The following is a 23,077-nucleotide window of genomic DNA, read 5'->3' as shown; positions in this document are numbered from 1 at the left end:
ATTTCTATTACATCTCCTAGTAAAAATCCATTGTTCTAATGCTTTTTGACTATGGGATTTCTTCACTTTTGGTCGATTTTATCAGCTTAATAAGAAAGCTACTGTTCTGTCTTTATTTGGCAGACTGTGTCTGCCAAATGAAAGTTCTTCACAAATTAATTAAAGATTATTTCCTGCTTTGCCTGGCATTCCTCAGTAATAGTGCCATTTTTTTCAGAATTCATGCATGACCTTCTCAGTGAAGCTCTGTCAGGCAAAAAAACCACCAAAAGCTTGTCATAAGTGTATCTTTTACTCCGTGCTATTCAACACAACACAGTTCTGTTTCTTATTTTCTTTATTTATTGGTGAGACAGGATTATGCTTAATCCTCTCAACAGCCTCATATTTGTGATGAGCTGGCATCTTTTCTAGGTATTGTGCTCTGTCAATTATTACAGAGGCTATTAGAGAGAGGTGTATAGGACATTTCAAATTGTTGAGCTGGCAAATGTTTACTCCAAGTGGCTTTTGATTCCTAAGAAAATTCCAAGGGGATTTCAATTGGTCCTTTGCTCTCCGCCTTGCAGGTTAATTTTCTGTTATGGTTTTTTTGGCTGGAGTATACTAAATATTTATGTCAGTGATACCTTTGGATGAAAAATGCCACCAAATGTGAATCAGAAGGTTTTGCAAAGCAATTTTAGTAAAGCACAAACTTCACAAATAATCCACAGTGCATACATTCTTTTGTAGCTAAATTTCTCTCCTATCCACACAGGAATATTGTTAAGCCACTTCAGAGATACTGGCAATTTTAGGTGGCCTTAAGTTGCATGCCATTCTTTTCTGCCCAAGATTTGATTTCAGTGGAAATGATAAGGCAACTTGAAGAAGGCCTTCAAGGAGGAGGGTTCACTCTTCAGTGAAAACAGCAGAAATATTGCTTGTTTCGAAGCAAGAAGCTTCTCCCCACTTTTCAGAATCTCCAAAATCTCCAACCAGGTTTTTAGGATGTGGAAAACTGTTATTTCTCAGAATTAATACATTATTGTCTCCCCTCTTCCACCTCCAGGCCTATGGAATACAGTTAGAGTTATGTAACTCTCTCCTGGGGATGTCAGATCCCTTTTCCTACAAAGGCTGGGTTAATGTTACACCCTCTGCAGAACAAGCCACAAATTGCTCCTTGGTTCAGAGGTTCTCTGTTGTTCTGCATCTACCCTGGGTCCTCATACCCACCACAGTCTGGCTCAAGTGGACTTCCACTGAGTGGGTTTTGGTTTGAAGAATATAAAGTAAAAGGCAGTGAAGTAAGACAGAAGGGTTAGGCAGTAGACAGGGCACTGGCCTTTCATACATTCAGGAGGCTGCATTTGCCTCTCGTGGATGTTGACTCACCTTTTGATAAATTACTTTCCATCTCTTTTCTTGCTTTGTTTCTATCTTGTCCTTTTAAAGGCATCATCTCTTCCAAATAGGAATGATCTAAAAACATGTTTTCACGGCGCACTGTCAGTCACACCTTGAGTGCAGCTGAGGTCTTTACAGCACCACAAGTAATAGCCTGCTCAGTCTGTCTGCTGCTAGGAATTCTTGATGCATTGCAATCCCTGAAAGTACTATCTCCCTTCTCCCTCTTTTTCCAAGATTGCTATGTGTCTGGGAAACGAGGTGGGGATGGAGAAAGGCTGCTTTTTTAATTCCTTTTTTTTTTTTTTGCCATTTTTTTCCTTCTTGCTTTGCAATATTTTCTTATTCTGTATTGCAAAGGAGACATTACGTGGCAGTGACTGCCCTGGCCCTGCTGGCTCATGCTCTTCTCTCCAGGAGCTCCAGCAATCCAGCCACAGAAGCCACGTGTGCTGGCTAATGTGTAACTAGTTTCTTTCTGTTGTTCTTTCTGAGGATTGGCTTTTTTTTTTTTTTTTTTTTTTTTTTTTTTTTTTTTTTTTTTTTTTTTTTTTTTTTTTTTTTTTTTTTTTTTTTTTCTTCAGGATTTCAGTGCGTTCGTTTTCTTTTTTACTTTGAAAAGAGCCTTTTGGATCATTGCATCCAGCCTCCTGCTATCACAGGTACAACAGCATTCAGCTTATTTCCTAAAACCTGCCAAGTTCTGTTTTAAAACTGGTTGCAATTACACCCACTGGAATGCTGTTATAAAACCTGCATATCTCACACTTGTAAGTATTATTAGTTTGCCTGTGCTGGTGCAGCCAGGATAAGAGAAGGCCATATGGAAGATGCAGCATGTCACACAGGGAGGGTTTTCTCCTGGGCTTATTTCCCCACTTCCCTGAAAACCAACAAAATATTCTGTAATTTTGCCAATGTAGACATAGAAGATAAGGTTTGGATTTCTTTTCACGTTCTTATCTGTCAAACTATATTATCAAAGCTTGGGCCTTACCTGCAGATAACAACTGTACATTTTGCTACTGCATTGTTTTGGGAAGCTGCTTCAAGGTATGGGTCGAATCTGGAGGCAGGATTTACTTCAGGTCAGTTCAAGGGAGGAAGGAAGGGGATAAGGGAGAAGAGAACTCAGGTCACTGGCAGGTGGAAAGAACTGAAATATTTGAGTGCCCCAGGTCACCTGCAAGGGCCGAGAAATGCCACACAAGCTTGGGGAAAGAACAGCAACTTTTTTTCACTTAGAGGTAAACTGTAGATGCTGTTTAGCCCCCCAAATCTTTTCATCATTGCTGTGCTGCCGACCTGGGCACTTTAATCATGTGGTTTTGGTAACAAGCTGTACCTGTGCCCTTAGCTTGCCTCAGCTGTTGATTGCTCTGCTGTCATAACAGCAGTTATGTCCTCAGTCATGTGCCTTTGCTCTTGGTAAAAACAATACACCTATTTTTTTAGACTGTCCTAAATTATCTGACATGTCCCCATAGCACTCTAAGGAATTTAGCACTGCTAAAGGAATTTAGTTACATTGATATTTATTTATGTGAACAAAGCCTTAGTAGATGCTTAAGTTTAAAATTTTCTAGAAAACATTGACTGTGACCTTTGGTATGCATCTGATTTTTCTTGTTCCTTGAAGAAGCCTTTCTTAAGAGAGAAGGAACGCAGGAAGTTGATCAACAAGTTTTCTGACATTGATTTACTGCCTCTTTAGGTGACAGCTACTTTCACTGACAGACTTTCCTTGTGGGAGCTCAAAAGCAGGTGCTAGGAATGACGTTCCTGCTTAGGAAAATGTCAAAACAAGAGGATTTTTAAACTGTAGAACAAATTCAGGACACGTAAAAACTAGCAAAATTCAAAGTATGCTGGAAATCTGTCTGGATCCCTGTTTTGTTAGGGAGGAGCTGCATTTCTCGTTCTGCTCCCTTTGTCCTCGCTTTTTACAATATACCTGCTCTTTGTTCTCGGGTCATCAGGCACCCCTGGTGAGACATGATTACAGATGTTTGCACTTCCTGTGCCAATATATTGCATTAATCACCAGGGACAGCTAAGCTTGTGTTTGAATTAGAGGAGGATGCATCTTTAAAAGCACCCACAAGAATGAACCCTGGACACAGAACCACTGCACATGCCGGTACCACAATATGCTTTCAAATCACCATGGGCACTGAGATTGTCCCAAATACACAGAGGAATTTAAATGAGTAACCTTTAGGGTGTGCAAAATAGGTGTGAAGTTCTGTAATTCCTCCCCCACGTACTAGATACCTCTGCCAGCCATGGCCAAATATTTTGTAAGATGCATAGCACTGATTTTCTTGTAGGAGAATGGAATTAGGTCATAGAGCCCTTTTTTTTTGTATGCTGGGAGACAAGACTGTCAGACCCTGGTACTAAAGGCATCTGCACACATACCTGGTGTCACCTGGGTGAACATCCTCATTGATTTCAAAGGCTGAATCTAAGTCAAGTTAAGCATGTGCTTCAGTCCCTCCAAGATTGGATGTTCTACCAGTAAATCTAGAAGAATTAATCATGATATCTATACAGCTCATGAGATGAACTTCAAAGAAACGTGGGCTCCCCCCACTCCCCCCAGCACTGACTACTTGTGTTTAATTGGTTAGCTCCCTTTGGTTTGATCCCTCTGTGAACTCAGGTCAGTAATGTGATTAATTAATATTACTTAGAAGGACTTGAGACTTATTAATATTACTTAGAAGGGTGGAATGTGCTGTGTGTTATGTGCTAGTGCTACCAGAGATACTAGACACAGATCTATTTTGGACAGATTGATGACAAACCATTACCTGTTATTTAAACAGATAAATTGGTAACGTGTTTTTGTGTTTCTGCCTGTCCATATAACCATTCTGATGTTCTCTACAGAGTTTCTGCATGCTTCCAAAATGTTTTAAAATATGAGATTTTAATGCACTCTCTTGACAGTGGTCAGGATGTTCCCACTCCCCAAGGCATTTAAATGAAGGCATTAGTTATTTTTTAATTCACATCTCCTTAATCACTTCGAATATGTGATTTTCTGTAAAATGTCATACATATTTTAATATGCATTTACAGTGTGATTCAACATTGAGTATTCACAAGGAATTGTATATTTTTCCCAGTTGTGGTAAAGCAGTGATAAGGTAATTGAGAATGGTATGGGGTTGTTACAGTAATTTATCCTGGATATTTGTAATGCTGGAGTATCCTGGTTATCTGGACACATGGTTTTTACTCTAGACTGATGCAAAATTAATTACAGTTCCTGATGTTGTATGTGCAGCTGTTTTCCTATGAGAAAAAGAAAATCCCACTGGGGCAAAAACTTAAAAAGAACAATGAATGATCAGGGAATTGTCACTTTTGTTTGCAAGAATCTTAATAACTTTACAAGTAGAACAAGAATCAAAATTTATAATGGTCCAATTGCTAAAACTAGTAACTGCGAGAGGAAATCATTAGACATGACCTTCTTGCAAACAGGAATTAATAAAATGCAATCTTAGGCTACAACACATTTTAATTAACATAATGCCTATTTCTGAGAGATGCTAGTTTCTATAAATATTTTCTGCATTTACAGTACAGTTCTGTAAGGAAAATGGTATAATCTGGAATTTTAGCTGTGTTTCTCCTGGGCAATTTTTAAAAAATTTTTTAATTTTTCCTTCCCAACAGAATGCAGTCTCCACACTAATTCCTGCCAATTAGATTATATTTTAGCCAAAGTAGTTACTATGCCTGGTTAATGAGGAAAAATGGTGTTAAATTTCCAAGTTGTCTCATTTAATAAAAAGAACTTAGTAATAATGTCTATCCTTTTCTGTCCATGAGTCTGCCATGAACCACTGACAGCTTTATCTTTTGTTTGTACATTGACACTGATTCATATAAATATAAACTGTTCCCTCTCCTGTGTCCCAAGATGCAGTAGAAGCCATGTATGAGCAAAGTAAGAGCCATTCTAGAAAGAGCCACCACTGACAAGTGTGAGAGAGATGAGCTAATGGGCAGAAAAGTGAGAGATATTAAAAGATATAAAAAGATATTAGAAAGGTTTTGCCTTTCCTGATTTCTCAATTATTGTGCACAGCAAGATATAGGAAAAAGTGTTTGGGCAACAGTTAGTTAATGTGGAAAGAAGGTCTTCTTAATCCTAGAATCTTTACTGTGTCTGATCTTTCTCTTTTCATGCTAAACCCTGGTCTTATCAAGTCCTGGATTTCCTCTAGAATTAGTGGAACTATTCTTTACCATCACTAGTGTTAAATGAGTTTTTATTATTAGTGATAATGCAACTATCATAGAGTACAAAGAAGAAAAAAATTATAGTTTAAGAAAATTAACATTTGAAAATCTCCTTTTTTTTTGAATAGACATTTAACTAGTTAAAAAGGCAGACAGATCTGTAACATGCAATGGTATTGCAACACCATCACATCATCAAGCAGATAGCACGTGAAAGAATGAGATTATCTTGTTTGCTACTTCTGCTCATAGAAGTCTACTCTATGTCTTACACTTTCAGAGTCTGTTTCAGAAAGCCAGTCTTCCAAGGAGAAACACGACCATGCAAGCAAGGAACTAGAGGTGACTTCAGTTCTTCACTCTGAGGGTGGTGAGGCACAGGAACAGGTTGCCTGGGGAAAACTGTGGCTGCCCCATCCCTGGAAGTGTTAAAGGCCGGATTGGATTGGGCTCTGAGCAACTTGGTGTAGGGAAAGGTGTCCCTGCCCATGATGGGAGGGTTGGAACCAAATGGTTTTTAAGTTCCTTTCCAGCCCAAGCCATGCTGTGATTCTAGGAATAAGATGCCAAGGTGGTAGAGATGGGCCAAAAGAGCTCAACTCTCCTGGTGTTCCAGCTCAACTCTCCTCTTGGTGTTAGTGATAAAAATGCTCACAGGACAAAGAGAAGAGATTTGGACCAAGTCAATAGGATAGATATAATTTTTTAGAAATGAAGAAAAGCTTCCAAAGGAAGCACTGTTGCTACTTAGTATTGTTTATTTATTCTCCAAGAAGTTCTTTGAGATGTGATATGGGATTGCCTCATATAGGAAAAATAAGGGTGAAATGGGGTGAAATAAGAGAAGAGACAAAGTTCCTCAACTTTTCCTTTATCTCTGCACATTAGAGTGGATTCAGTGGGAAGGAAGCACACTTAGCCTTTCAACTGCACAGGACATTAGAGGGGGCTTTCCTAGCTGGTGAAGTAATACACCCTTCAAATGCACATGTTGATGAGCTTTAGTGGCTTTTTTGAACCAGTAATCTACACTACTTCATTCTTTGTAAATGGTATAATGTTTTGCATTTAGAGAGTGCATTTCAGCCAGAGCTTTACAAATACTCATTAAGCCCTGAAACACTGCTCTGGAATAGATGAATAAATTATATGGGGAAAGTAATCATTAGAAACCTTGTTGTTTTGTTGAATGGTGTACAGTTTTCATGTAACCAAGGACTTAAGTGCAGCAAGTCCTTGACACCTATTTTCACTTTCCTATATGAATATTCATTTGGCTTAGGTTAACATTTCATCCCCACATCTTATCAGAACTAAAATTCATTGTCCTCTAATGGAAACTGTGCTGTTTCACTGCTACAGACAATGGTTGGCATCAAATGAAATTGTTCTTTGTTCCAAAACTATGGTTAGAATTCAGTGGTTAATCAGATGCTGATAGCAAACACTCTTGGTTTCCTTTACATCCATGTGACTATACAAAAGTCAATTGATATGTGGCTAGTGTAAGATTCACTCTCAGCATTCCAGGAACACTGGGGTTTGTTAATAAACCAATCTATAGCTTGACGTTACATGTTGCCTTACTTTGTGTTTATTTTCCCTAGGGCAAAACAGTTGTGCACTGAACTCTATTATAAACATAGCTTAAATACATATATCATACAAATATCTATGGATCTTATACTTGATTAGTGCTACACTTTGTTCTTAAAATCCCTCTAGAATGTTAAAATTAAAAGAAAGGATGTTTCCAGGGACATATGGTAGGTTATTAAATGGTTCCTTCTAAAAATCCAGCCTGAATCTGATCCACTTTGTTAATCTCCAGATGTTTCTTGTTACATTAGTATCAATTTAAATGAAACAAATTTAGTCAGGGTGCTCACAATAATAAAAAATAACCATAATGGTATCATTTTTGCTAATTTTCTCAGTGAAGATAACAGTTGGATGGCTGGAGTTGTAGGTGCACTTGATACTGCCATCAGGTTTTACTGCATCAGAGTTTAGATGTTCACAGATCTGAAGATAAAACCTGCAGTATCCTACTTTATCTTGTAACTGCTTTATAAACTATCTGTACAATACCTACTTATCTTTATCTTGATTCACAAGCCACAAAATAATCTTGGAAAAGTAAATATTCTCAAAACTATTAAAACTGAAAATTGCAAAGCTAGTTTCCCATGTACCAAAATAACTATTTTCCAGAGTTTACAGGACAAAATTAATCATCAGTACCACCATCTGTTTTTTCAGCACTTCAGATAGACATAATTCCGATAAAAAGTGGAACTTGGATTTTACCTGATTTTCCTTAGCAGCAACAACCCCAAAGGCAGGGTTAAGTGGAATAATGACCTTTGGTTGAGGCATCTCTTGTGAAATCCACCAGAAAGTGGAGAGAATGGCCTGAAGTGCAAATGCTGCCTTTTTATCAATCTCTGGAGATGCCTCAGGCCACTACTGCTACTACTAGACCAAAGCTGCACCTTCCACTTGGGAATTATCACATTCCCTACAGATTTGCATATAGTGGAAGTAGTTGTGATAGTTTCTCAAAAAAGTCTTTGTTTTCACCACGCCTTTGCCAAACCTGAGCCAGAAATGTGTCATCTAAGGAGTCATTTATGCATTTAAAAAAGGAGCTCTGCTTTTACTCTGTTGCCATGGGACAGCTATAGCAGGAAATGAGCAAAACACCCACATAATTATTGTTGACAGAATACTGTTTCAATTTTATCAAGTGTAGCCCCTGTGTGATATGTTGTTAAGGCAGCCTTCCACATCTCGGTGAATGAAATGCTGATTTGAGAAGCACACAGTGCCCAAAAGAAATGTACAATTGTTATGCTTGAAAAACACAGCATGTTAAAGACATCTCCTTCACTGAGATGGTATGGGAGTAATTATTGCTAAGTCTCTGAGGAACAATTAGAGTTGTTTTTTATTAAATTGTCATGTTTTGATTGACACTGAAACTGAATGAATCAATATGTAAATCCAGATTACAGTGGTCTAATAAGATATTGAGAAAGATTATACTTTACCAAACAGTCTGTGGAAAAACTATACAGTGCTGAGAAAAGAACCCCATACATTTATCATTTTGCCAACTGCCTTGCTGTTTTTCTTGGTTTTGAGTTTAATCTGCTTAGCTACTATTTAAATTAGATTTCAGAGGACTCTGTAATTAAGGAGTGGGATATAATTCATCATTTGTAGAGATCACATTCATTATGTATCTAAATAATAAAAGTTATTTATAACAGTGTTTTATAACAACCTTAGAGAGTTTTAACCATTAATCAATAACAATGGAGAGATGCCAATGTATAAAATTGAATCAGGCATAATAATATTCCACTTTGATAAATATCAGGCTATACCTTGGTATAATACATAATTCTCCTTAATTGCATGGCTACTTACTTTACTGATTAAAGAAAATCTATTTCAGGTGGATTTTATTGTGAACATTAACAAATTTTTACGTATTTAAGATATATATGGAATAGTTCTACTCCTTCAAGGAAGGAAGTGTCAAATAAGAAAGAATAGTTTGTTGGGAGGTAATACTGCAGTAAATGAAGAAGGGTTAGTTTAATTTATAAGAAATAATATTTTTTGGTATGAACTGAGTCTGTATTGTTTATCTGTTTTGACGTGCGTATTGCAAAAAGCAGGAGTGAAAATGTGTGACGCAGGTATGAGTGCTATAATTTCCTGAACAGTGTTTTGCACCCTGCTGACCTTTTTAGTGCTAACGTAAGCTGAGGCCCTGAGTCTATTTTGGTCTTTTCTGTGGAAGTCCACCTACACAGGCTCTAGAGGAATGAAGAATATACCATGGTTAACCCCCCCACACACACCTCCATATTTTCTATAATACCTTGACTCAGTCCAGTCAGAGTTAAGAGCTCTTCTCAAGAACTTGCAGAAGGTTCTTCTTTTCATATCTTGTGTTTTAAAAGTTACCTTTGCTATTCTGCATTATTAGAAATTGCTCTCCAGCTCTGTGTAAGAGTGAGCTGGGTCACAAGTACCAACATGTGGCCTTACTGCTGCAGGGTCTGATCACTGCAGACAGCACAGCACCACGCTGGGGAAAGTGTCCAACCCTTGCTAATCTCCCAGACTGCTCCCAGGACTCTCTGGGGATCTGCACCCACAGAGCTGCCTCAGGTGGGAGCTGCATTACAGGAGCTGGTTGTGTGTGTGTCCAGCACAGCAGGGAGGCTCCTCTGAATTCTCATCCCCAGGGCTGGCTCCCATGCTGGGTGCCAAGGCCCTGTGAATCCACCTGCACACCCAGGATTTGGGGATTGGCGCAGGCAGGCAATGATGCCTCAGCCCTGGATGAAGCCTTTGGTAATGCTGCCCTGAAGACCCATTTGTAACTCAAAAGTATTAGCCTCACATCTGCACCCCATCCATCTTTTTGAGGAGTAAGAATAAATCCTATGCAGTCCCTGTTACGTGGGAGATAGAACTGAGAGACAGTGGTCATGCTGATGGTTCACTGCAGGCAGGGGAGATTACTGAGGAAACAAGACAATAAAAAAGGAACAATGGAAATTAATTTCACAGCCCACAAGGGTCCTAAGGCTGATCCTGTATCAGCAAGTAAGGCAGAACAGGGATAGTGACAATTTTGCCTGTCCTAGATTTGCAACTTACAGATTTATTTTTTCTCTTTTTTCTGGAGACAATATTTTCTTTCTACTTTTGTTGTGTGATATTATTTATTTATTTCCCCCCCTTAAACCAAGCAAAATAAAGTTTTATTTGTATCTCGCTCTGTTTTGGGCTAGGGGAAGGAGTAACACAAGAGAGTATTTATGGAGCCATGCAATATTTGGGGATGGAGGAAAAGATGAGTGATATGCCTCAGATTTTTTTCTGTTTTTCGTTTTTTGTTTAAAGTATGCTTTCCTGTTACTATAGCTACTGGTTATGTCATGCTCACATACAGATGGTTTATTGCATTGCCTTTGCAAACTGACTGATTGCTGCTGCAAATCACTGAAGGCAGGAGTGGAAGGGATACAGGTGTGTAGCAGGAGATTATAAAACCAGGGAAGGACCTGAGCCCAGCATAGGAAGAGGGATCTCTATCAAACAGATGTGGGGGACTGTCAAGAAGGCACACTTTCTAGGATTGTAAAAGAAAGTAGGAAGAAACCGGAAGGCAGTCGGATGCTGAAAAGCTGTGATGAGGTATGTACACTTCATGTTACCAGAAAAATCAGGGAGGGTGGTTAACTCTCAGTTATCTCCTTCTGGAGCCAAACAGATTGTCCTGCAAAGGTCTTTGAATAGAGGAACTGGGAGACTACAGCCAGAAGAGGTTGTTCTGCCTGGCAAAAGCTTATTTAGGAAAAGGGCTGACACCTTGGTGAGTTAGGAGCATGGTGAGAAAGTAACATCTCTGGAAAGATAGGGCAGAAGATGCTAAAATTGAATCTTGTCTGGAGTCTTGTGTGGGGATTGCTATTAGTATGCCTGGATGTGTTTTAAGTGATCTACAAAGCAGCAGCAAGCTATTTGTGGGTTTATTAAGAAAAATGAAGAGAAAATCTGCTTTATCAAAGGCTTTGACACATTCAAATTTGAAAACATCCTGTTGAACATGTTAGTTGGTCTTACTATTAAGGGGATTCAGGGGTGAAGTTTCGGGTCTTGCAAAGCAAATGAAGAACAAACTTCAGGAGAAGCCTGGATAGTGAATTTAGGGGTCTTTAATTTCTTTAGAAAAAATGTCTTAGTTGGGAGATCGTTGGGAATATGTGACATTCTGCTTGCCTTGAGTGTGGTATGTAAAACATTCCAAAAAGGGGGGCAAATATGGTAATGGCAGTTGCCAGAGGGGCTGGAAAAAAAGGGGTAATAACAGTCATGGGATAATGGACTCAAAGCTGGAGGAAAAAAGCTTTGATGGGAACAAAGAAGTGAGGTATCTCATGTTGGGGAAGGAAATAAAATGCATAATTTGTGAGGAAACATCAGAGAATTGAACAGTTTGATTTAAAATATTGAAGTTTTTAGTCTTAGAGGTCAGTGATGTCTGTATTTCCATTTGTCCTGTTCTTTAAAGAAGGATCTTCCTCATACTCAGGTGTCCATAGCTATGGGATGACAGTGAGCCTATCTGTGTTCATAAGAATGGAAATCACTTCAAGTGCCTGCTTTAAAACAAACCAAATGTTGATAGTTGCAGGTATATCAATACTGAAGAACTGAGGGCTTCTCAGTGCTGCCAGGCTTACAGTGCCCTTTGACAAAAAAATAAGAAAAAGACCCACAAATTTTCATTTCTGGAAATGATCTTGTAAGTGACTTTGGCACATAATTGTTCTTCTGTATTTCTCCCTTCTACAAGTAACTTGAACACTGTGCAGCAATGTGACTATTGCCACCTCTGTTTAGAATGATAAGACCTGTTATGACAAAATTATGACTGTTATTTAATTTTTGATTACCAAATATATCCTAGTCTGAGCATCCTAGGTGCTGGGTATGTAAATTATTGAGACTTTGTGAAATGCAAAAGAGAGAAAACGAAGAGAAGAAGCAATAGGGCTGTGTTAAATATAGTAATCATAAAAGCCTGTGTGACAGGAAATTGTAAATTGACTTAGTAATTAGGAAATGCATTCATTCATTTTTGCTTTTGCATGCATTTTTGTGTATTTCAGGGGACGTGCGTAACTTGATTCTCTGACTATAATTCTTTAGGACAATTGGATATTCTGGTGAGAGATGTTAATTAGATATATTCCGTTATATGCACCTAAAAGATAAAACAGTAGGATGTCTTTAAATAGGAAGGAAATTTGTTAGGAAAATAGAATTATTTTGAAGATGTCTTCTCGATTCCCCAAAGGGTACTTGCAGCATGAACATACTTTTAAAAACTGACAGTGGTTTGGAAAAGAAAACATTTTAAGTAAAGATAACTACCATTTTTTTTTTTACTCCTAGGAGAGTTCAGCATGGTTTGGAAGGAGAAGTTTAGATTTGTTATGCAGCACGAGTGTTGCCTTCTCAATGTCATTTTCCCATCTGTCTTGCTCAGCAGTGTCACTGTCTCGGCTGATGCCTGTGTGCAGTCATCAGTCAGATCACAGTGACACAGTGAGCCTGAAAACTATTCTTGTACAATGTCATGCTCCATATCTTCCTCAAAGGAACTGTGGATACAATTTGAACTTGTTTATATTCTTTCCAGTGGCCAGGAAAATGAATAATTCCTTTTTCCGTATTTGGAAATCCCTCAACAATAGATTTACCATTATTTAATCTTTCTTATTTTATCAGCTATATTTATCTTCTGGTGCTCGTGGAACTCTATTGCTGACACTAGTCCCATGGAAATTTAGGGAAACCTCTCAATCTATTGCAAGGGAAACGGGCTATAAAAATCTTATTTTGTCTAACATTTGCCATCACTTTCCCCACAGCAAAAATTGTCCTGTGCACAAAATGCAAACGATGTTTCATTTAATGTCGTACTTATAAAAAACCAAACCACAATCTATTGGTGACAATGCATTTTCCGTTCTGTTCAAGATTTATTTGGCATTGTATTAATATGTATTAATTCTGTCTGGAAAGTACTTAGGCTGGAACTGAGTGATGTCTTGCAGATGGTGGGCCTAACTTTGAGTGACTCTTGCCGCCCTTCATTGTGTCTAGCTCTCCTGGCTTCTGTGGATTATGAGTTTCCACTGAAAACATTCCAGATCTGGAATGAGCATGCGCTCTATATTTAGTCATGTCATCAGGAGTGCCATTGTACAAGTGCTTATCTTTCTTAACTACATCAGGGATTGTCCTTCCTCTCCTTGTAAAGAACAGAAATCTTTAAATTCAAATGGCTGCCATGAATTCTTCCTGTGAACTAGTCAGACACTCAATAATGGTGTATTTTAGTACATGTCAGGCAATGACAACTATTTCTAAAATTCTTAACATTTTGTATCGGCTTTTATTTTTCATAGAAATCCAGGCTAAAAGGGATCTTGTGAGGTCATCTCTTCATAATTCCTGATCTAAACTAAAATAAGTATGCTTAGAATCTCCCTGCCAGAAGCTTTGTCAGGGCCAGCCTTCAGAAACTGGTGATAAAGGAAATACCATGGCATTCCTACTTAGGCAGTTTTGCTCCTCATTACATTTTGGAATATTTCTATGTATTTCTATCTTCAAATTTATGTTGCATAAATCAAGCTGATTTCTTCTTGCCCTGACATGGATGACCATGGAAAAAAATTTGATTAGTATGTATTAAATCCCATCAACTGCATTTTGATTTTGAAATAATACAATAATGATCTTTTTGTTATCTTGCTTGCTTTCCATAGCCAGTAAGGTAGCATTTGGTCTTTCTTTGACTTGAATATTTTTAGTTTGTCCTCTTCTTGTTGTAAACAACTTTTGGACTTGGGACTCGAAAATAAAGCAAATCTTTTTGCATATTTGATCTTCTCTTTATAGTGCTCTTTATCCTACAGCATGACACAGGTATTAGCTGTGCATGGTCATTTTTTATCTTCCAAATAATTGGAGAGTTGTCATATACTAATATTTTTATTCTTTACTGAATTACTGCCATTAAGTAATCCATTACATATATTCCCTTTTTCTCTCTAATTCCTTTGGAAGGCAAGCTATCTGGAAGTGTCTGAAGTCTACCATTTTTTGTGGGTTAAAATTTGCAGCAGTTGAGGACTTCAGCATATGTCCTTGAGTTAGCCAGAAATCTGTTCCTCTTCTTGTGCTATTTTTGGAATCATTAATGCTGTTCTCCTGAAATGGCTTTTTCCCATGCTGTTTGGGAATCCAACAGTTAAAAGTTGTTTTCCCCAATTTGAACAAATATTCCATAGTGATTCCTTAGTAAAGTTTTTCCATCATCTGAAAAAGCATTGTAGTTTTGGAGTAATGGCACTGAAAATTTTCCAGGCATGTCGATTTGCCTAATGTCTCCAAGACCTCTTTCATATTTTGTATTTCCCTATCGTCTGATAACATATTCTTCTACCTGTAAGAATCAGGGTATTGATTTCTGCTCTCTCAAGCACTTGCCACTGCTGGATGGGAATTGCACTGCACAATCTTGAAGAACAATTTGGTTGCATAACCTATATTTCAGTATAATCAGAATTGCTCTGAAATTGTCTTGCAAATTAATCTGTCTTACCATGAAACCTTTTGTGGTTTTAATTCTCAGCTGTTCTGGGCACAGCTGCAAAATCATGCTAAAAGGCATATTACAAGTTTTGCGTTCTTAACCAAGATTTAATAATTGAATTTCACTGCTCTTTAAATGCTCTGCCTCTGTCTGGCCTTGCACCTTTTATAGATTGTGCTTGTCCTTTACCAAATGTACAGACCATGATGAAAAAGTCATAACTAGCAGGCTTTTCTATGCATTGTACCTCATTTAAGTTTCCTGAAGCAGCAGCAGCCTCTAAATCATCAAATTCAATTGTATTCAATTCTCAGGAAAATAAGAAATAGATCATTAGAGTACAAGGCAGCCTGAAATCCAGCTGTGATTCTGTAACCTCCTAGACACTGGATCTAATTGTGACTGATAGAAATTATACTTTTTATTTTTTTTTAATTATTATTCCTATATAATGTCTCCAGCATTATTTGCAGATTCCTACTCCATGTTTTGTTGAAAAGTTATAGTATATGAAGGGTTGAAAAACTGCAGGGAAACATGCAGACTTGACTTGTGTAAGGGGTGGTGATGTGTGTAATAGAAGTGGAAAAAAGAGGAAATTAAAAGATTTGGATGTTGCCACTGACAGGGTGAAGTTGTAAGGGCAAGGGCTGAAAACAAAGGAGAGGTATGATGTAGAAAGGATGTTCATATTCAGTGATTTTACACTGGAAATAGCATAGGCATGTAGTGATAGGAAAACGGGTAACACTTTTAAACTGAAAGGGGGCAGTTTTAGATTACCTATGAGGAAGAAATTCTTCACTGTGAGGATGGTGAGGCACTGGAACGGGTTGCCCAGAGAAACAGTGGATACCCCATCCCTGGAAGTGTTCAAGGACAGGTTGGATGGAGCTGTGAGCAACCTGGTTTATTGAAAGGTGTCCCTGCCCACGATGGGAAGGCTGGAACTAGATGATCTTTAAGGTCCCTTCCAACCCAACGCATTCTGTGATTCTATGTTTCTATGAAAGTGTAGATACAGATTTTGACATACTTTAAAATATATACCACTGCTCTCCCAAGGCAGAAAAAAATTAATTAATTCATCCAAAGTGTTCCCAGGGGATGCAGACAAAGCAAGCAACATTAGTAATACATTCCTATAAAGCTGCCATATTTAGATTCAAACTTGCAGTATTCAGGGATCTCAGCATGTCTCCTTGAATTACTCAGTTATCAATAAAGGGAGCCTCAAATCTCACAGCTTTTATTAGACCCTTAATGTTGTTGAAGAACATATTTCACTACCTCTAGCTGAGTTCCTGATATTGTGGCCTCAAACTCCTAATTTTACCTCAAATAGTTTCTTCCACACAGTGCCTCTAGAGAGCAATGAATGATATGTAATAGAAAAGTGGCCGACATCAGCCAGGGACAACTGGAACCAGAGCCTGGAAAAGAAAAAGAGAAAGGAAAAATCAGAAGAATCCGATAAAATTATTAATGAATGATGCCTGGAGGCATTCTTCTTCTAGGGATCTAAATCATAAACCTACCTTCTGATAGGCCCAACACAAGTCAGCTTGTGGACTTGTATGAATCTAGAGTAAGTTTTCATCTTTTTCTTATTTTTAGAATAGAACTCTGCAAGTTCATGTAATAAAACATGCTTTTTCAATAATGTATTTGCCTGTAATTAACAGATGTATGTGATAATATGCTAATGCCAGAGGCAACATGATGCATCAACTCAGTATCTGGTCATATAACAAGGGTGACAAATTGAAAAAGGGAGTTTCTAACTTGATATAGTGACAGTATGTTCACCACAAGAACATGGGAATAAGTTGCTAAAAGAGGCTGTGGAATTTCTGTCCTTGGAGCATTTTCACACCCTTAACTGGACAAGGGCCTGAGCCACCTGGTCTAAATTCAATGGTGGCTCTGCAGGAGGCTGCACTAGATGACCACTGTCTCTTTCATAGCAAGAACTGAAGGGAATCAATGAAATAGGATCTGGGATCAAACCAAACAGAAGAAGGTGGCTCTTCATACACAGCTCAGGTAAAATGAACGAGGAACGCTCTGCTACTGGCTGGCTGGAAGTTATGTGGGCTGTAGTCTGGACAGGTTCACAAAAAAAAAAAACTCATTAGGAGTTACATATGTAAATAATATCTTGCTCAAGAGCTTTCTGAGCTCAGAGCTTCTGAAGGCAAGCATTAGATGTAGGTACCATAGTTAAGGGATAAAGGGAAGAAGCTGGGGAGTTGCATATGATTGTCTGGCTCTTGCACTCTTTACTGGCACCTGCTCCTGTTGGGGCGTGAGACTGAATATTGGGCTAACCAGACATTTAGTCTGACCCCGTACAGATGCTTTTAGGACCTGAAATCCAAAACACAATAATGTTTATTCAATTAAGTTACTATTGAAGTGGAGAAGCCTATTTTATCATGGTGGTCCACTGGCCAAAGTGTGGTGGAGTTCCAAGCTCAATTCAATGAGTTCATGCAGCTGACGGAACATGAAAGACTTCCTTCATAGCATCAAGGCAAATTAATCTTTCCAGAGCAAAACTTTGTCTCATCTCTTCTGCACAGACCTAAACGTGCAATGACACTAAGCAACTTGTATTTGATTTACTTTTTAATTGCATGAGAACTGACCTTATTGCAAGTTCTGTGATAACTCATATCTAACCACAGCATTACCTCAGTGACTCACAATTGTCAGGGCTTCTCTGTTGGGCTGATGCTGTCTGGATGCCAGGTGCCCACCAAAGCCACTTTGTCTCTACCCCTCCTCAAATGGACAGGGGAGAGAAAATATGAAAGGCTCATGGGTCAAGATAAGGACGGGGAGAGAGCACTCAGTAGTTACTGTCATGGGCAAAACTGACTTGACTTGGGGAAATGAATTTAATTTATTACCAATCACATCAGAGTAGTATATTGAATAATAAAATCAAATCTTAAAAACACCTTCCCCCGACCCACCTTCTTCCAATTTTACTCCTGATTCTCTACCTCCTCCCCATCACTGGCACAGGAGGATGTGAATGGGGGTTGTGGTCAGTTCATCACACATTGCTGTTCCTTCTCAGGGGAAGGACTCCTCACACTCCTCCCCTGCTCCAGCATGGGGTCCCTTCTGTGGATGACAGTTCTCCATGAACTTCTCCAACTAAGTCCTTCCCATGGGCTGCAGCTGTTCACGAGCTGATGTAGGTGGGTTCCTTCCACAGGGTGCAGTCCTTGAGGAAAAGACAGCTCCAGTGTTTGTGTCCCCTGGGGTCATGCGTCCTGCCACCAAACCTGCTCCACTGTGGGCTCCTCTCTCCATGGGTCCAGAGGTCCCTGCCAGAACCCTCCTCCAGCACAGGCTTCCACGGGGTCACATACTCCTTTGTCCATCCACCTGCTCTAGCATGGGATCCTCTACAGGCTGCAGGTGGATCTCTGCATTCCCACAGACTTCCATGGGCTGCAGGGGCACAGCTGCCTCACCATGGGCTCCACCACAGGCTGCCAGGGAATCTCTGCTCTGGCACCTGGAGCACCTCCTCCCCTGCCTCCTTCTGCACTGACCTTGGTGCCTGCGTGGCTGTTTCTCTCACATATTCGTGCTCCTTTCTTGTCTGACTGCAATTCTTCCAGCACAATAACTTTTCCCCCTTTTTATATACATTATCCCAGAGGTGCTACCAGTGTCACTGATGGGTTCAGCTTGGCCTTGGCCAGCAGCTTGGTCTTGGAGCTGGCTGGCATTGGCTCTCTTGGACATAAGCGAAGCGTCCAGCAGCTTCATACAGAAGCCACCCCTGCAGCCCCCCTGCTACCAAAACTTTGCCATGGAAACCCAATACAGTTTCAAAGAAAAGCAACACTGAAGATTTAGTATTAGAAGTTTTAATCAAAATTCTGACTTAGGATAAAGGGCTACAAGATACTCCTCCTTTGTAATTGTGGATGAACTAAATTTCTGTGAATTACTGGAAGATGATAATACTGAGGAAGAGTTTTTGATGGTGTGCTGCCAGAGAAATTAGTCTAGAGAAGTTAGCAATAGTTCTGCAGGTTTAAGACTCTGCTAGACTTTCACTAAACCCCTACCAAACTCTTGATTTCAAGCCCATGCTTTCTCCTGTGCAACTGAAATCAAACAACTTTGCAACATTTAGCCTGCAATGTGTCTCACAGTAACAACCATTCTTTGTTGTTAGAAAATGACACTGGTATAGTGTCCTCTTCTCCAGTAGTGGCCAAAAAGGGAGGTCCAGACAAGGCCATCCTGATGCACCATACCTGCATGTTGTCTGAAACTGGTATGAAATTGAGCAAAGCCCTCTCTCTTCCCAATGAGGCTGTTTTTCCTGCCTCCTACTTTCTTCTGATTATTTATTTTGGTTATCTGGAAGAAAAAGCAAAGATTATCATTTTCCCTGTACTGCATACAGGGGTTCTTCCTCTCCTCCACAGCCATGTCCTCAGTGGTCTCCTCTATTTTACTAACCTGTCCCCAGTCAGGCACACCTACCCTTTCCTGCCTCTCTTTGCAGCCTGTCTTTTCCCTGTTTAACATCCTCTTTCTACCCTAGGCTAGCTAACATCCCACCTCCTGGCTTTTTGATCCTTTTGTTCTCCCCAGTATCAGACCAGCAAGACCTCCCCAGAGCCATGCTTGGCTCCAGCACTGCTGCCCTCAATGAAAGAAGCAGGTGGAGGTTTTCACACCCTGAACCCCTCAGCTTTGCCAATCTCCTTCTCCTGCTGCAACTACCACTATGGCCAACCCAAGGCACCAGCCAGGACTCCCTCACCTGGAACCCATCCTCTGCAGGCTGGCACAGAGGACGAGAGTAAGAAGCCTAAGGGCTCTGCTGTGCGGCAGAGCATCCCTTTGCCTGTCCCATCACCACACTCTGGGTGACCTCAGCTTTGCCTGGAGCACTTCACTCCGTTCTTGGCTGTAGCATCCCCGTCTGCAGCACCTGTACGGATCTTGGTGTCACAGGTCTGAGCTGGGAGCCAGCAAAGCCTCACTGAAATGCACTGAGCGGGCTCTCTCATGTTACCACTCCCGCCTTTTCTAGGTCACTGATGAACACAGGGGCTGGCACAGGTCCCTCGCGATACCGGTGACAGCTCTGCTTTGTCGCCTGGCTCTTCCTGCCTCTCTGCGATGTGTTTTAACCTTGCTGCCACCGTCCCATGTGCGTCCAAGGTTCAAAGTCCCTTCGGCCCGTCTGCCTCTCCTCACCTGCCAGCGCTGGCGATCGCGTACCCCGGGGCGCGGCGGCAGCCAGGTGCGCTCACACCTGTACATCCCGACCCTCTCCCCCGGGCGTTCCGGACGCGGCTCCCACACCGGAGCACGAGACTCTCCCGAGCGAGCGAGGAGCGTCCCTGGGGATGCGCGCCCTCCCCCGGGGCCGCTCCTGCCCCCGAGCACCCTCTCGCTGCCGGGTGGTGCCCGCGGGGCTGAGGTGGCCGCGGAGGTGACCGCGGGGGGCCGCTGCGCCTCGCCGGCCGCGCCGGGGACGGGGCCACCGGCGCACGCGGGTCCGGGGGGCGGGCGCGGGGCAGCGGCGGACAAAGCCGGCCGGCGCCTCCGCACAGCTCCCGCTCCCGCCGCCGAGCCCGCGGCCTCCCGAGGGGCGGGAGGTGTCGCCCCCCGCCCGCACCGCGCCGGCGGCGGCCGCGGTGGCGCTGCCGAGCCGAGCCGGGCGCTGGGCGCCGAGCGCCGGCCGCCCGCCCGCCCGCACCCCCGCCCCGGCCGGCGGCGCGCACGGCGAACATGGCGGCGGCGGTGGGGCGGGACACTCTACCTGAGCACTGGTCCTACGGCGTCTGCAGGGACGGGCGCGTCTTCTTCATCGAGTAAGGGGGCGCCGCGCGAGGGGTGCGGGGAGGAGGGAGGGCGGCCCCGCTCCCGCCCGCCCGCCCGGGCGGCCGCACGCAGTCACCGCTAACAGGTGCATGTTTTCCGCTTCTCCCTTCTCAGCGACCTGACCCGCACCACCACCTGGCTGCACCCTCGCACCGGGGAGCCCGTCAACTCCGGCCACATGATCCGCTCAGGTGGGTGCCCGGGGGGCGGCGGGGCCCGCGAGCGGCGCCCCCTCCTCGCCCCCCTCCCTCCCCGCGGCCGGGCGAAGTTCTCACCCCTCCTTCCCGCTCTCAATCTCTTTCTCTCTCTGTCTCTCTCTTTCCCCCGTGCCTTGCAGACCTGCCCCGCGGATGGGAGGAGGGGTTCTCGGAGGAGGGCGCCAGCTACTTCATCGAGTGAGTACCCGCTCGCAGCCCCGGGGGCGCTGGCGGCGCGGCCCCGGCCCGCCCGGGGGCTCGGCTGAGCCGCTCCCACCCCCGCACCGGCCCCGCACGTCCGCCGGGCTCGTTAACGATCCGCGGGCTGGAGGCACAGCGGGGTGCGCCGAGCCACGGGCAGAGTTGGCTGCCGGGAGCGGCGGGATGCGGGATCCTCCGCAGCCGCGCTCTCGCGGTGCTCAGCAACAGGTTCGCTCGGAGGCGGCTCTTCACTTTTCCTTTTTTTTTTTTTTTTCTTTTTCTTTTGGTGTTGTTTCCTCCCCCCTCCCCGGTATTTCCAGAGCGGTGTGTGTCAGGTGGAGCGTTGCACTGCTGAGCGCCGGCCGTGGTGGAAGGTGTGGATGGTGGTTTTGTTGTTTTAAGTGGCTCGTGGCTGTGGACGCAGCCCCGGGAAGTTTTGCAAATGAAAGGCTTCCTCTAGTGTTTCTTCCCAGAGACGGGGCTGAACAGATGAACTTGCCGTTCCGGGGCTGGTGGTGGCCGTCGGGTCTTTCTTGTAGCATTTCTCATTCAGGGAACAGTTAAAAGCAGAGATGTGCTGCTTATTGAGGTGCTTTTGTTCTGTGGGATGCCAACATATTGGAGTAAAGTAGCATAATTAAGGGAGCCACTTTAGAACGTTGCATATACAAGGCTTTTACAAATGTAAACGCTGATGTAAAAGTAAAGATTTAATCAAATCAGTACAACTCAGGGACGTCCTGCATATAGAGATAAGTGTCACTTGTGATGCCATTGCATTTTTCCTTTGGAAGTCTGAATGCCTGACAAATTTAATGGAACTAAGACAGCTTGGAAAACACTGAGACTATCTTATTGCTTCAGTGCAGGACTGGGATGGCTAGCCCAGGTCATTAATTACAGCCCCCAGTAACTGCTAACAGTTGTGTCATAGTTGTCTAGTTTTGAAATGCCTACAGAGCTTACCCCAAAACCTTTGACAAACTTTAGGTTTTTAGTAAACATCAGATTTCCAAACTCTACTGTGCTAGGAATTGACTTGGAAGGAGGAATTGACTGAAGGCATCTGAAATGCCTTGCATGGTAGAATGTTTGTTAAATAAAGTTCCAGATGATCCTAATATGTCCATTTTTCACCTATAAAGGATAAAAAAGGCATTGAATCTCTGTTTATCTGAGCCAGAGAATTCCTTACAGTGCTGGACTGGGCAGTTAGTTTAGCCCTTGACTAAAGGAGGTGGTAGCAAGGCATTGGAGAGCAGCGTAATACCACTTAGAGTTGCCACCCTTTATCTGTGGGTAGTGAGTTGAAAGAAAGGAATAAAAGTTCTTTTGGTTACATAGGTGGCTGATGAAACTCTAAAATAAGGTAAGTGTCCAGTCTGTAAGTGTAGTGTAAGCAGATCCTTTACCTGGGTACATAAAGACAAACTTCTAGATGTAGGAATACATCTATTTGCTTTTCTGTCCTTTCCAGAAACTTACTAGTGCAGTTTTAGAACAGCTTAAATTCTTGTTCCCAGCTGCTCTATTTGGAAGAGCACTTAGTGTCTTGTGTGTCAGCCAGTTACAAAACTTTTAATTTCTGATCCATTAAGTTAGAGTTGTGGGCAGTGCATTGTCATAACATTCTTTAGCTTGGGCTGGAATTGCTCTAGGAAATGAAATAGGGAATGGAGCATGTATTTGACAGAGCAGTTGGGTAAACCTGATCATCTTTAGTCAAGCGAAGTTTTGTGAGGAGGCACAGCGATTTTTTGACTTAAATCTGTCAACTGTACTGCTTCAGACCCGAGTCACCTGATACTGAATATGATATTCACCTTTTCAGCACTGATACTTCCCCCAGCACTGCTCTAGCTTCTCTGATTTCAGCTCAGAGGCTTCCTGAGCCAAGTGGAATTTCTTATTTTGATTTCCCTAAACATACTGAGCTCTCCTTGTGCTCATATAA

At 42.1% G+C, this 23,077-nt stretch overlaps 1 protein-coding gene and 1 long non-coding RNA gene across 14 annotated transcripts in view; one reads left to right on the top strand and one right to left on the bottom strand.

Moving 5' to 3' along the window:
• Positions 1–10,867: 10,867 nt before the first annotated feature.
• On the bottom strand, positions 10,868–21,170 carry LOC114062469. The gene is made up of 4 exons (XR_003572388.1): positions 20,664–21,170; positions 19,141–19,246; positions 16,188–16,284; positions 10,868–11,930 (listed from the first exon to the last, which is right to left on the bottom strand). It is a non-coding gene; the product is annotated as an uncharacterized LOC114062469 (long non-coding RNA).
• The window catches only part of PLEKHA7 (pleckstrin homology domain containing A7), a 155,568-nt gene continuing 152,490 nt past the window's right edge, over positions 20,000–23,077 (top strand). For 3 of the 13 annotated variants that reach the window (XM_027893905.1, XM_027893897.1, XM_027893909.1), the window contains exons 1-3: positions 20,594–20,715; positions 20,840–20,916; positions 21,063–21,120. In XM_027893905.1, coding sequence (XP_027749706.1) covers positions 20,633–20,715; positions 20,840–20,916; positions 21,063–21,120 — 218 coding nt within the window. In that variant the 5' untranslated portion in view covers positions 20,594–20,632. Of the gene's footprint in view, positions 20,142–20,593; positions 20,716–20,839; positions 20,917–21,062; positions 21,121–23,077 lie in introns of those variants that run through there. The other 10 variants (XM_027893896.1, XM_027893903.1, XM_027893906.1 and 7 more) reach the window with 7 other exon arrangements.

The sequence above is a fragment of the Empidonax traillii genome, unplaced genomic scaffold, assembly GCF_003031625.1.
Source record: "Empidonax traillii isolate 1590-97213 ecotype Southwest subspecies unplaced genomic scaffold, ASM303162v1 scaffold410:size520991, whole genome shotgun sequence".
Lineage (NCBI taxonomy): Eukaryota > Metazoa > Chordata > Aves > Passeriformes > Tyrannidae > Empidonax > Empidonax traillii.
Note: the sequence above shows the minus strand (reverse complement) of the source record. Positions and strands in the feature narration are given on the sequence as shown.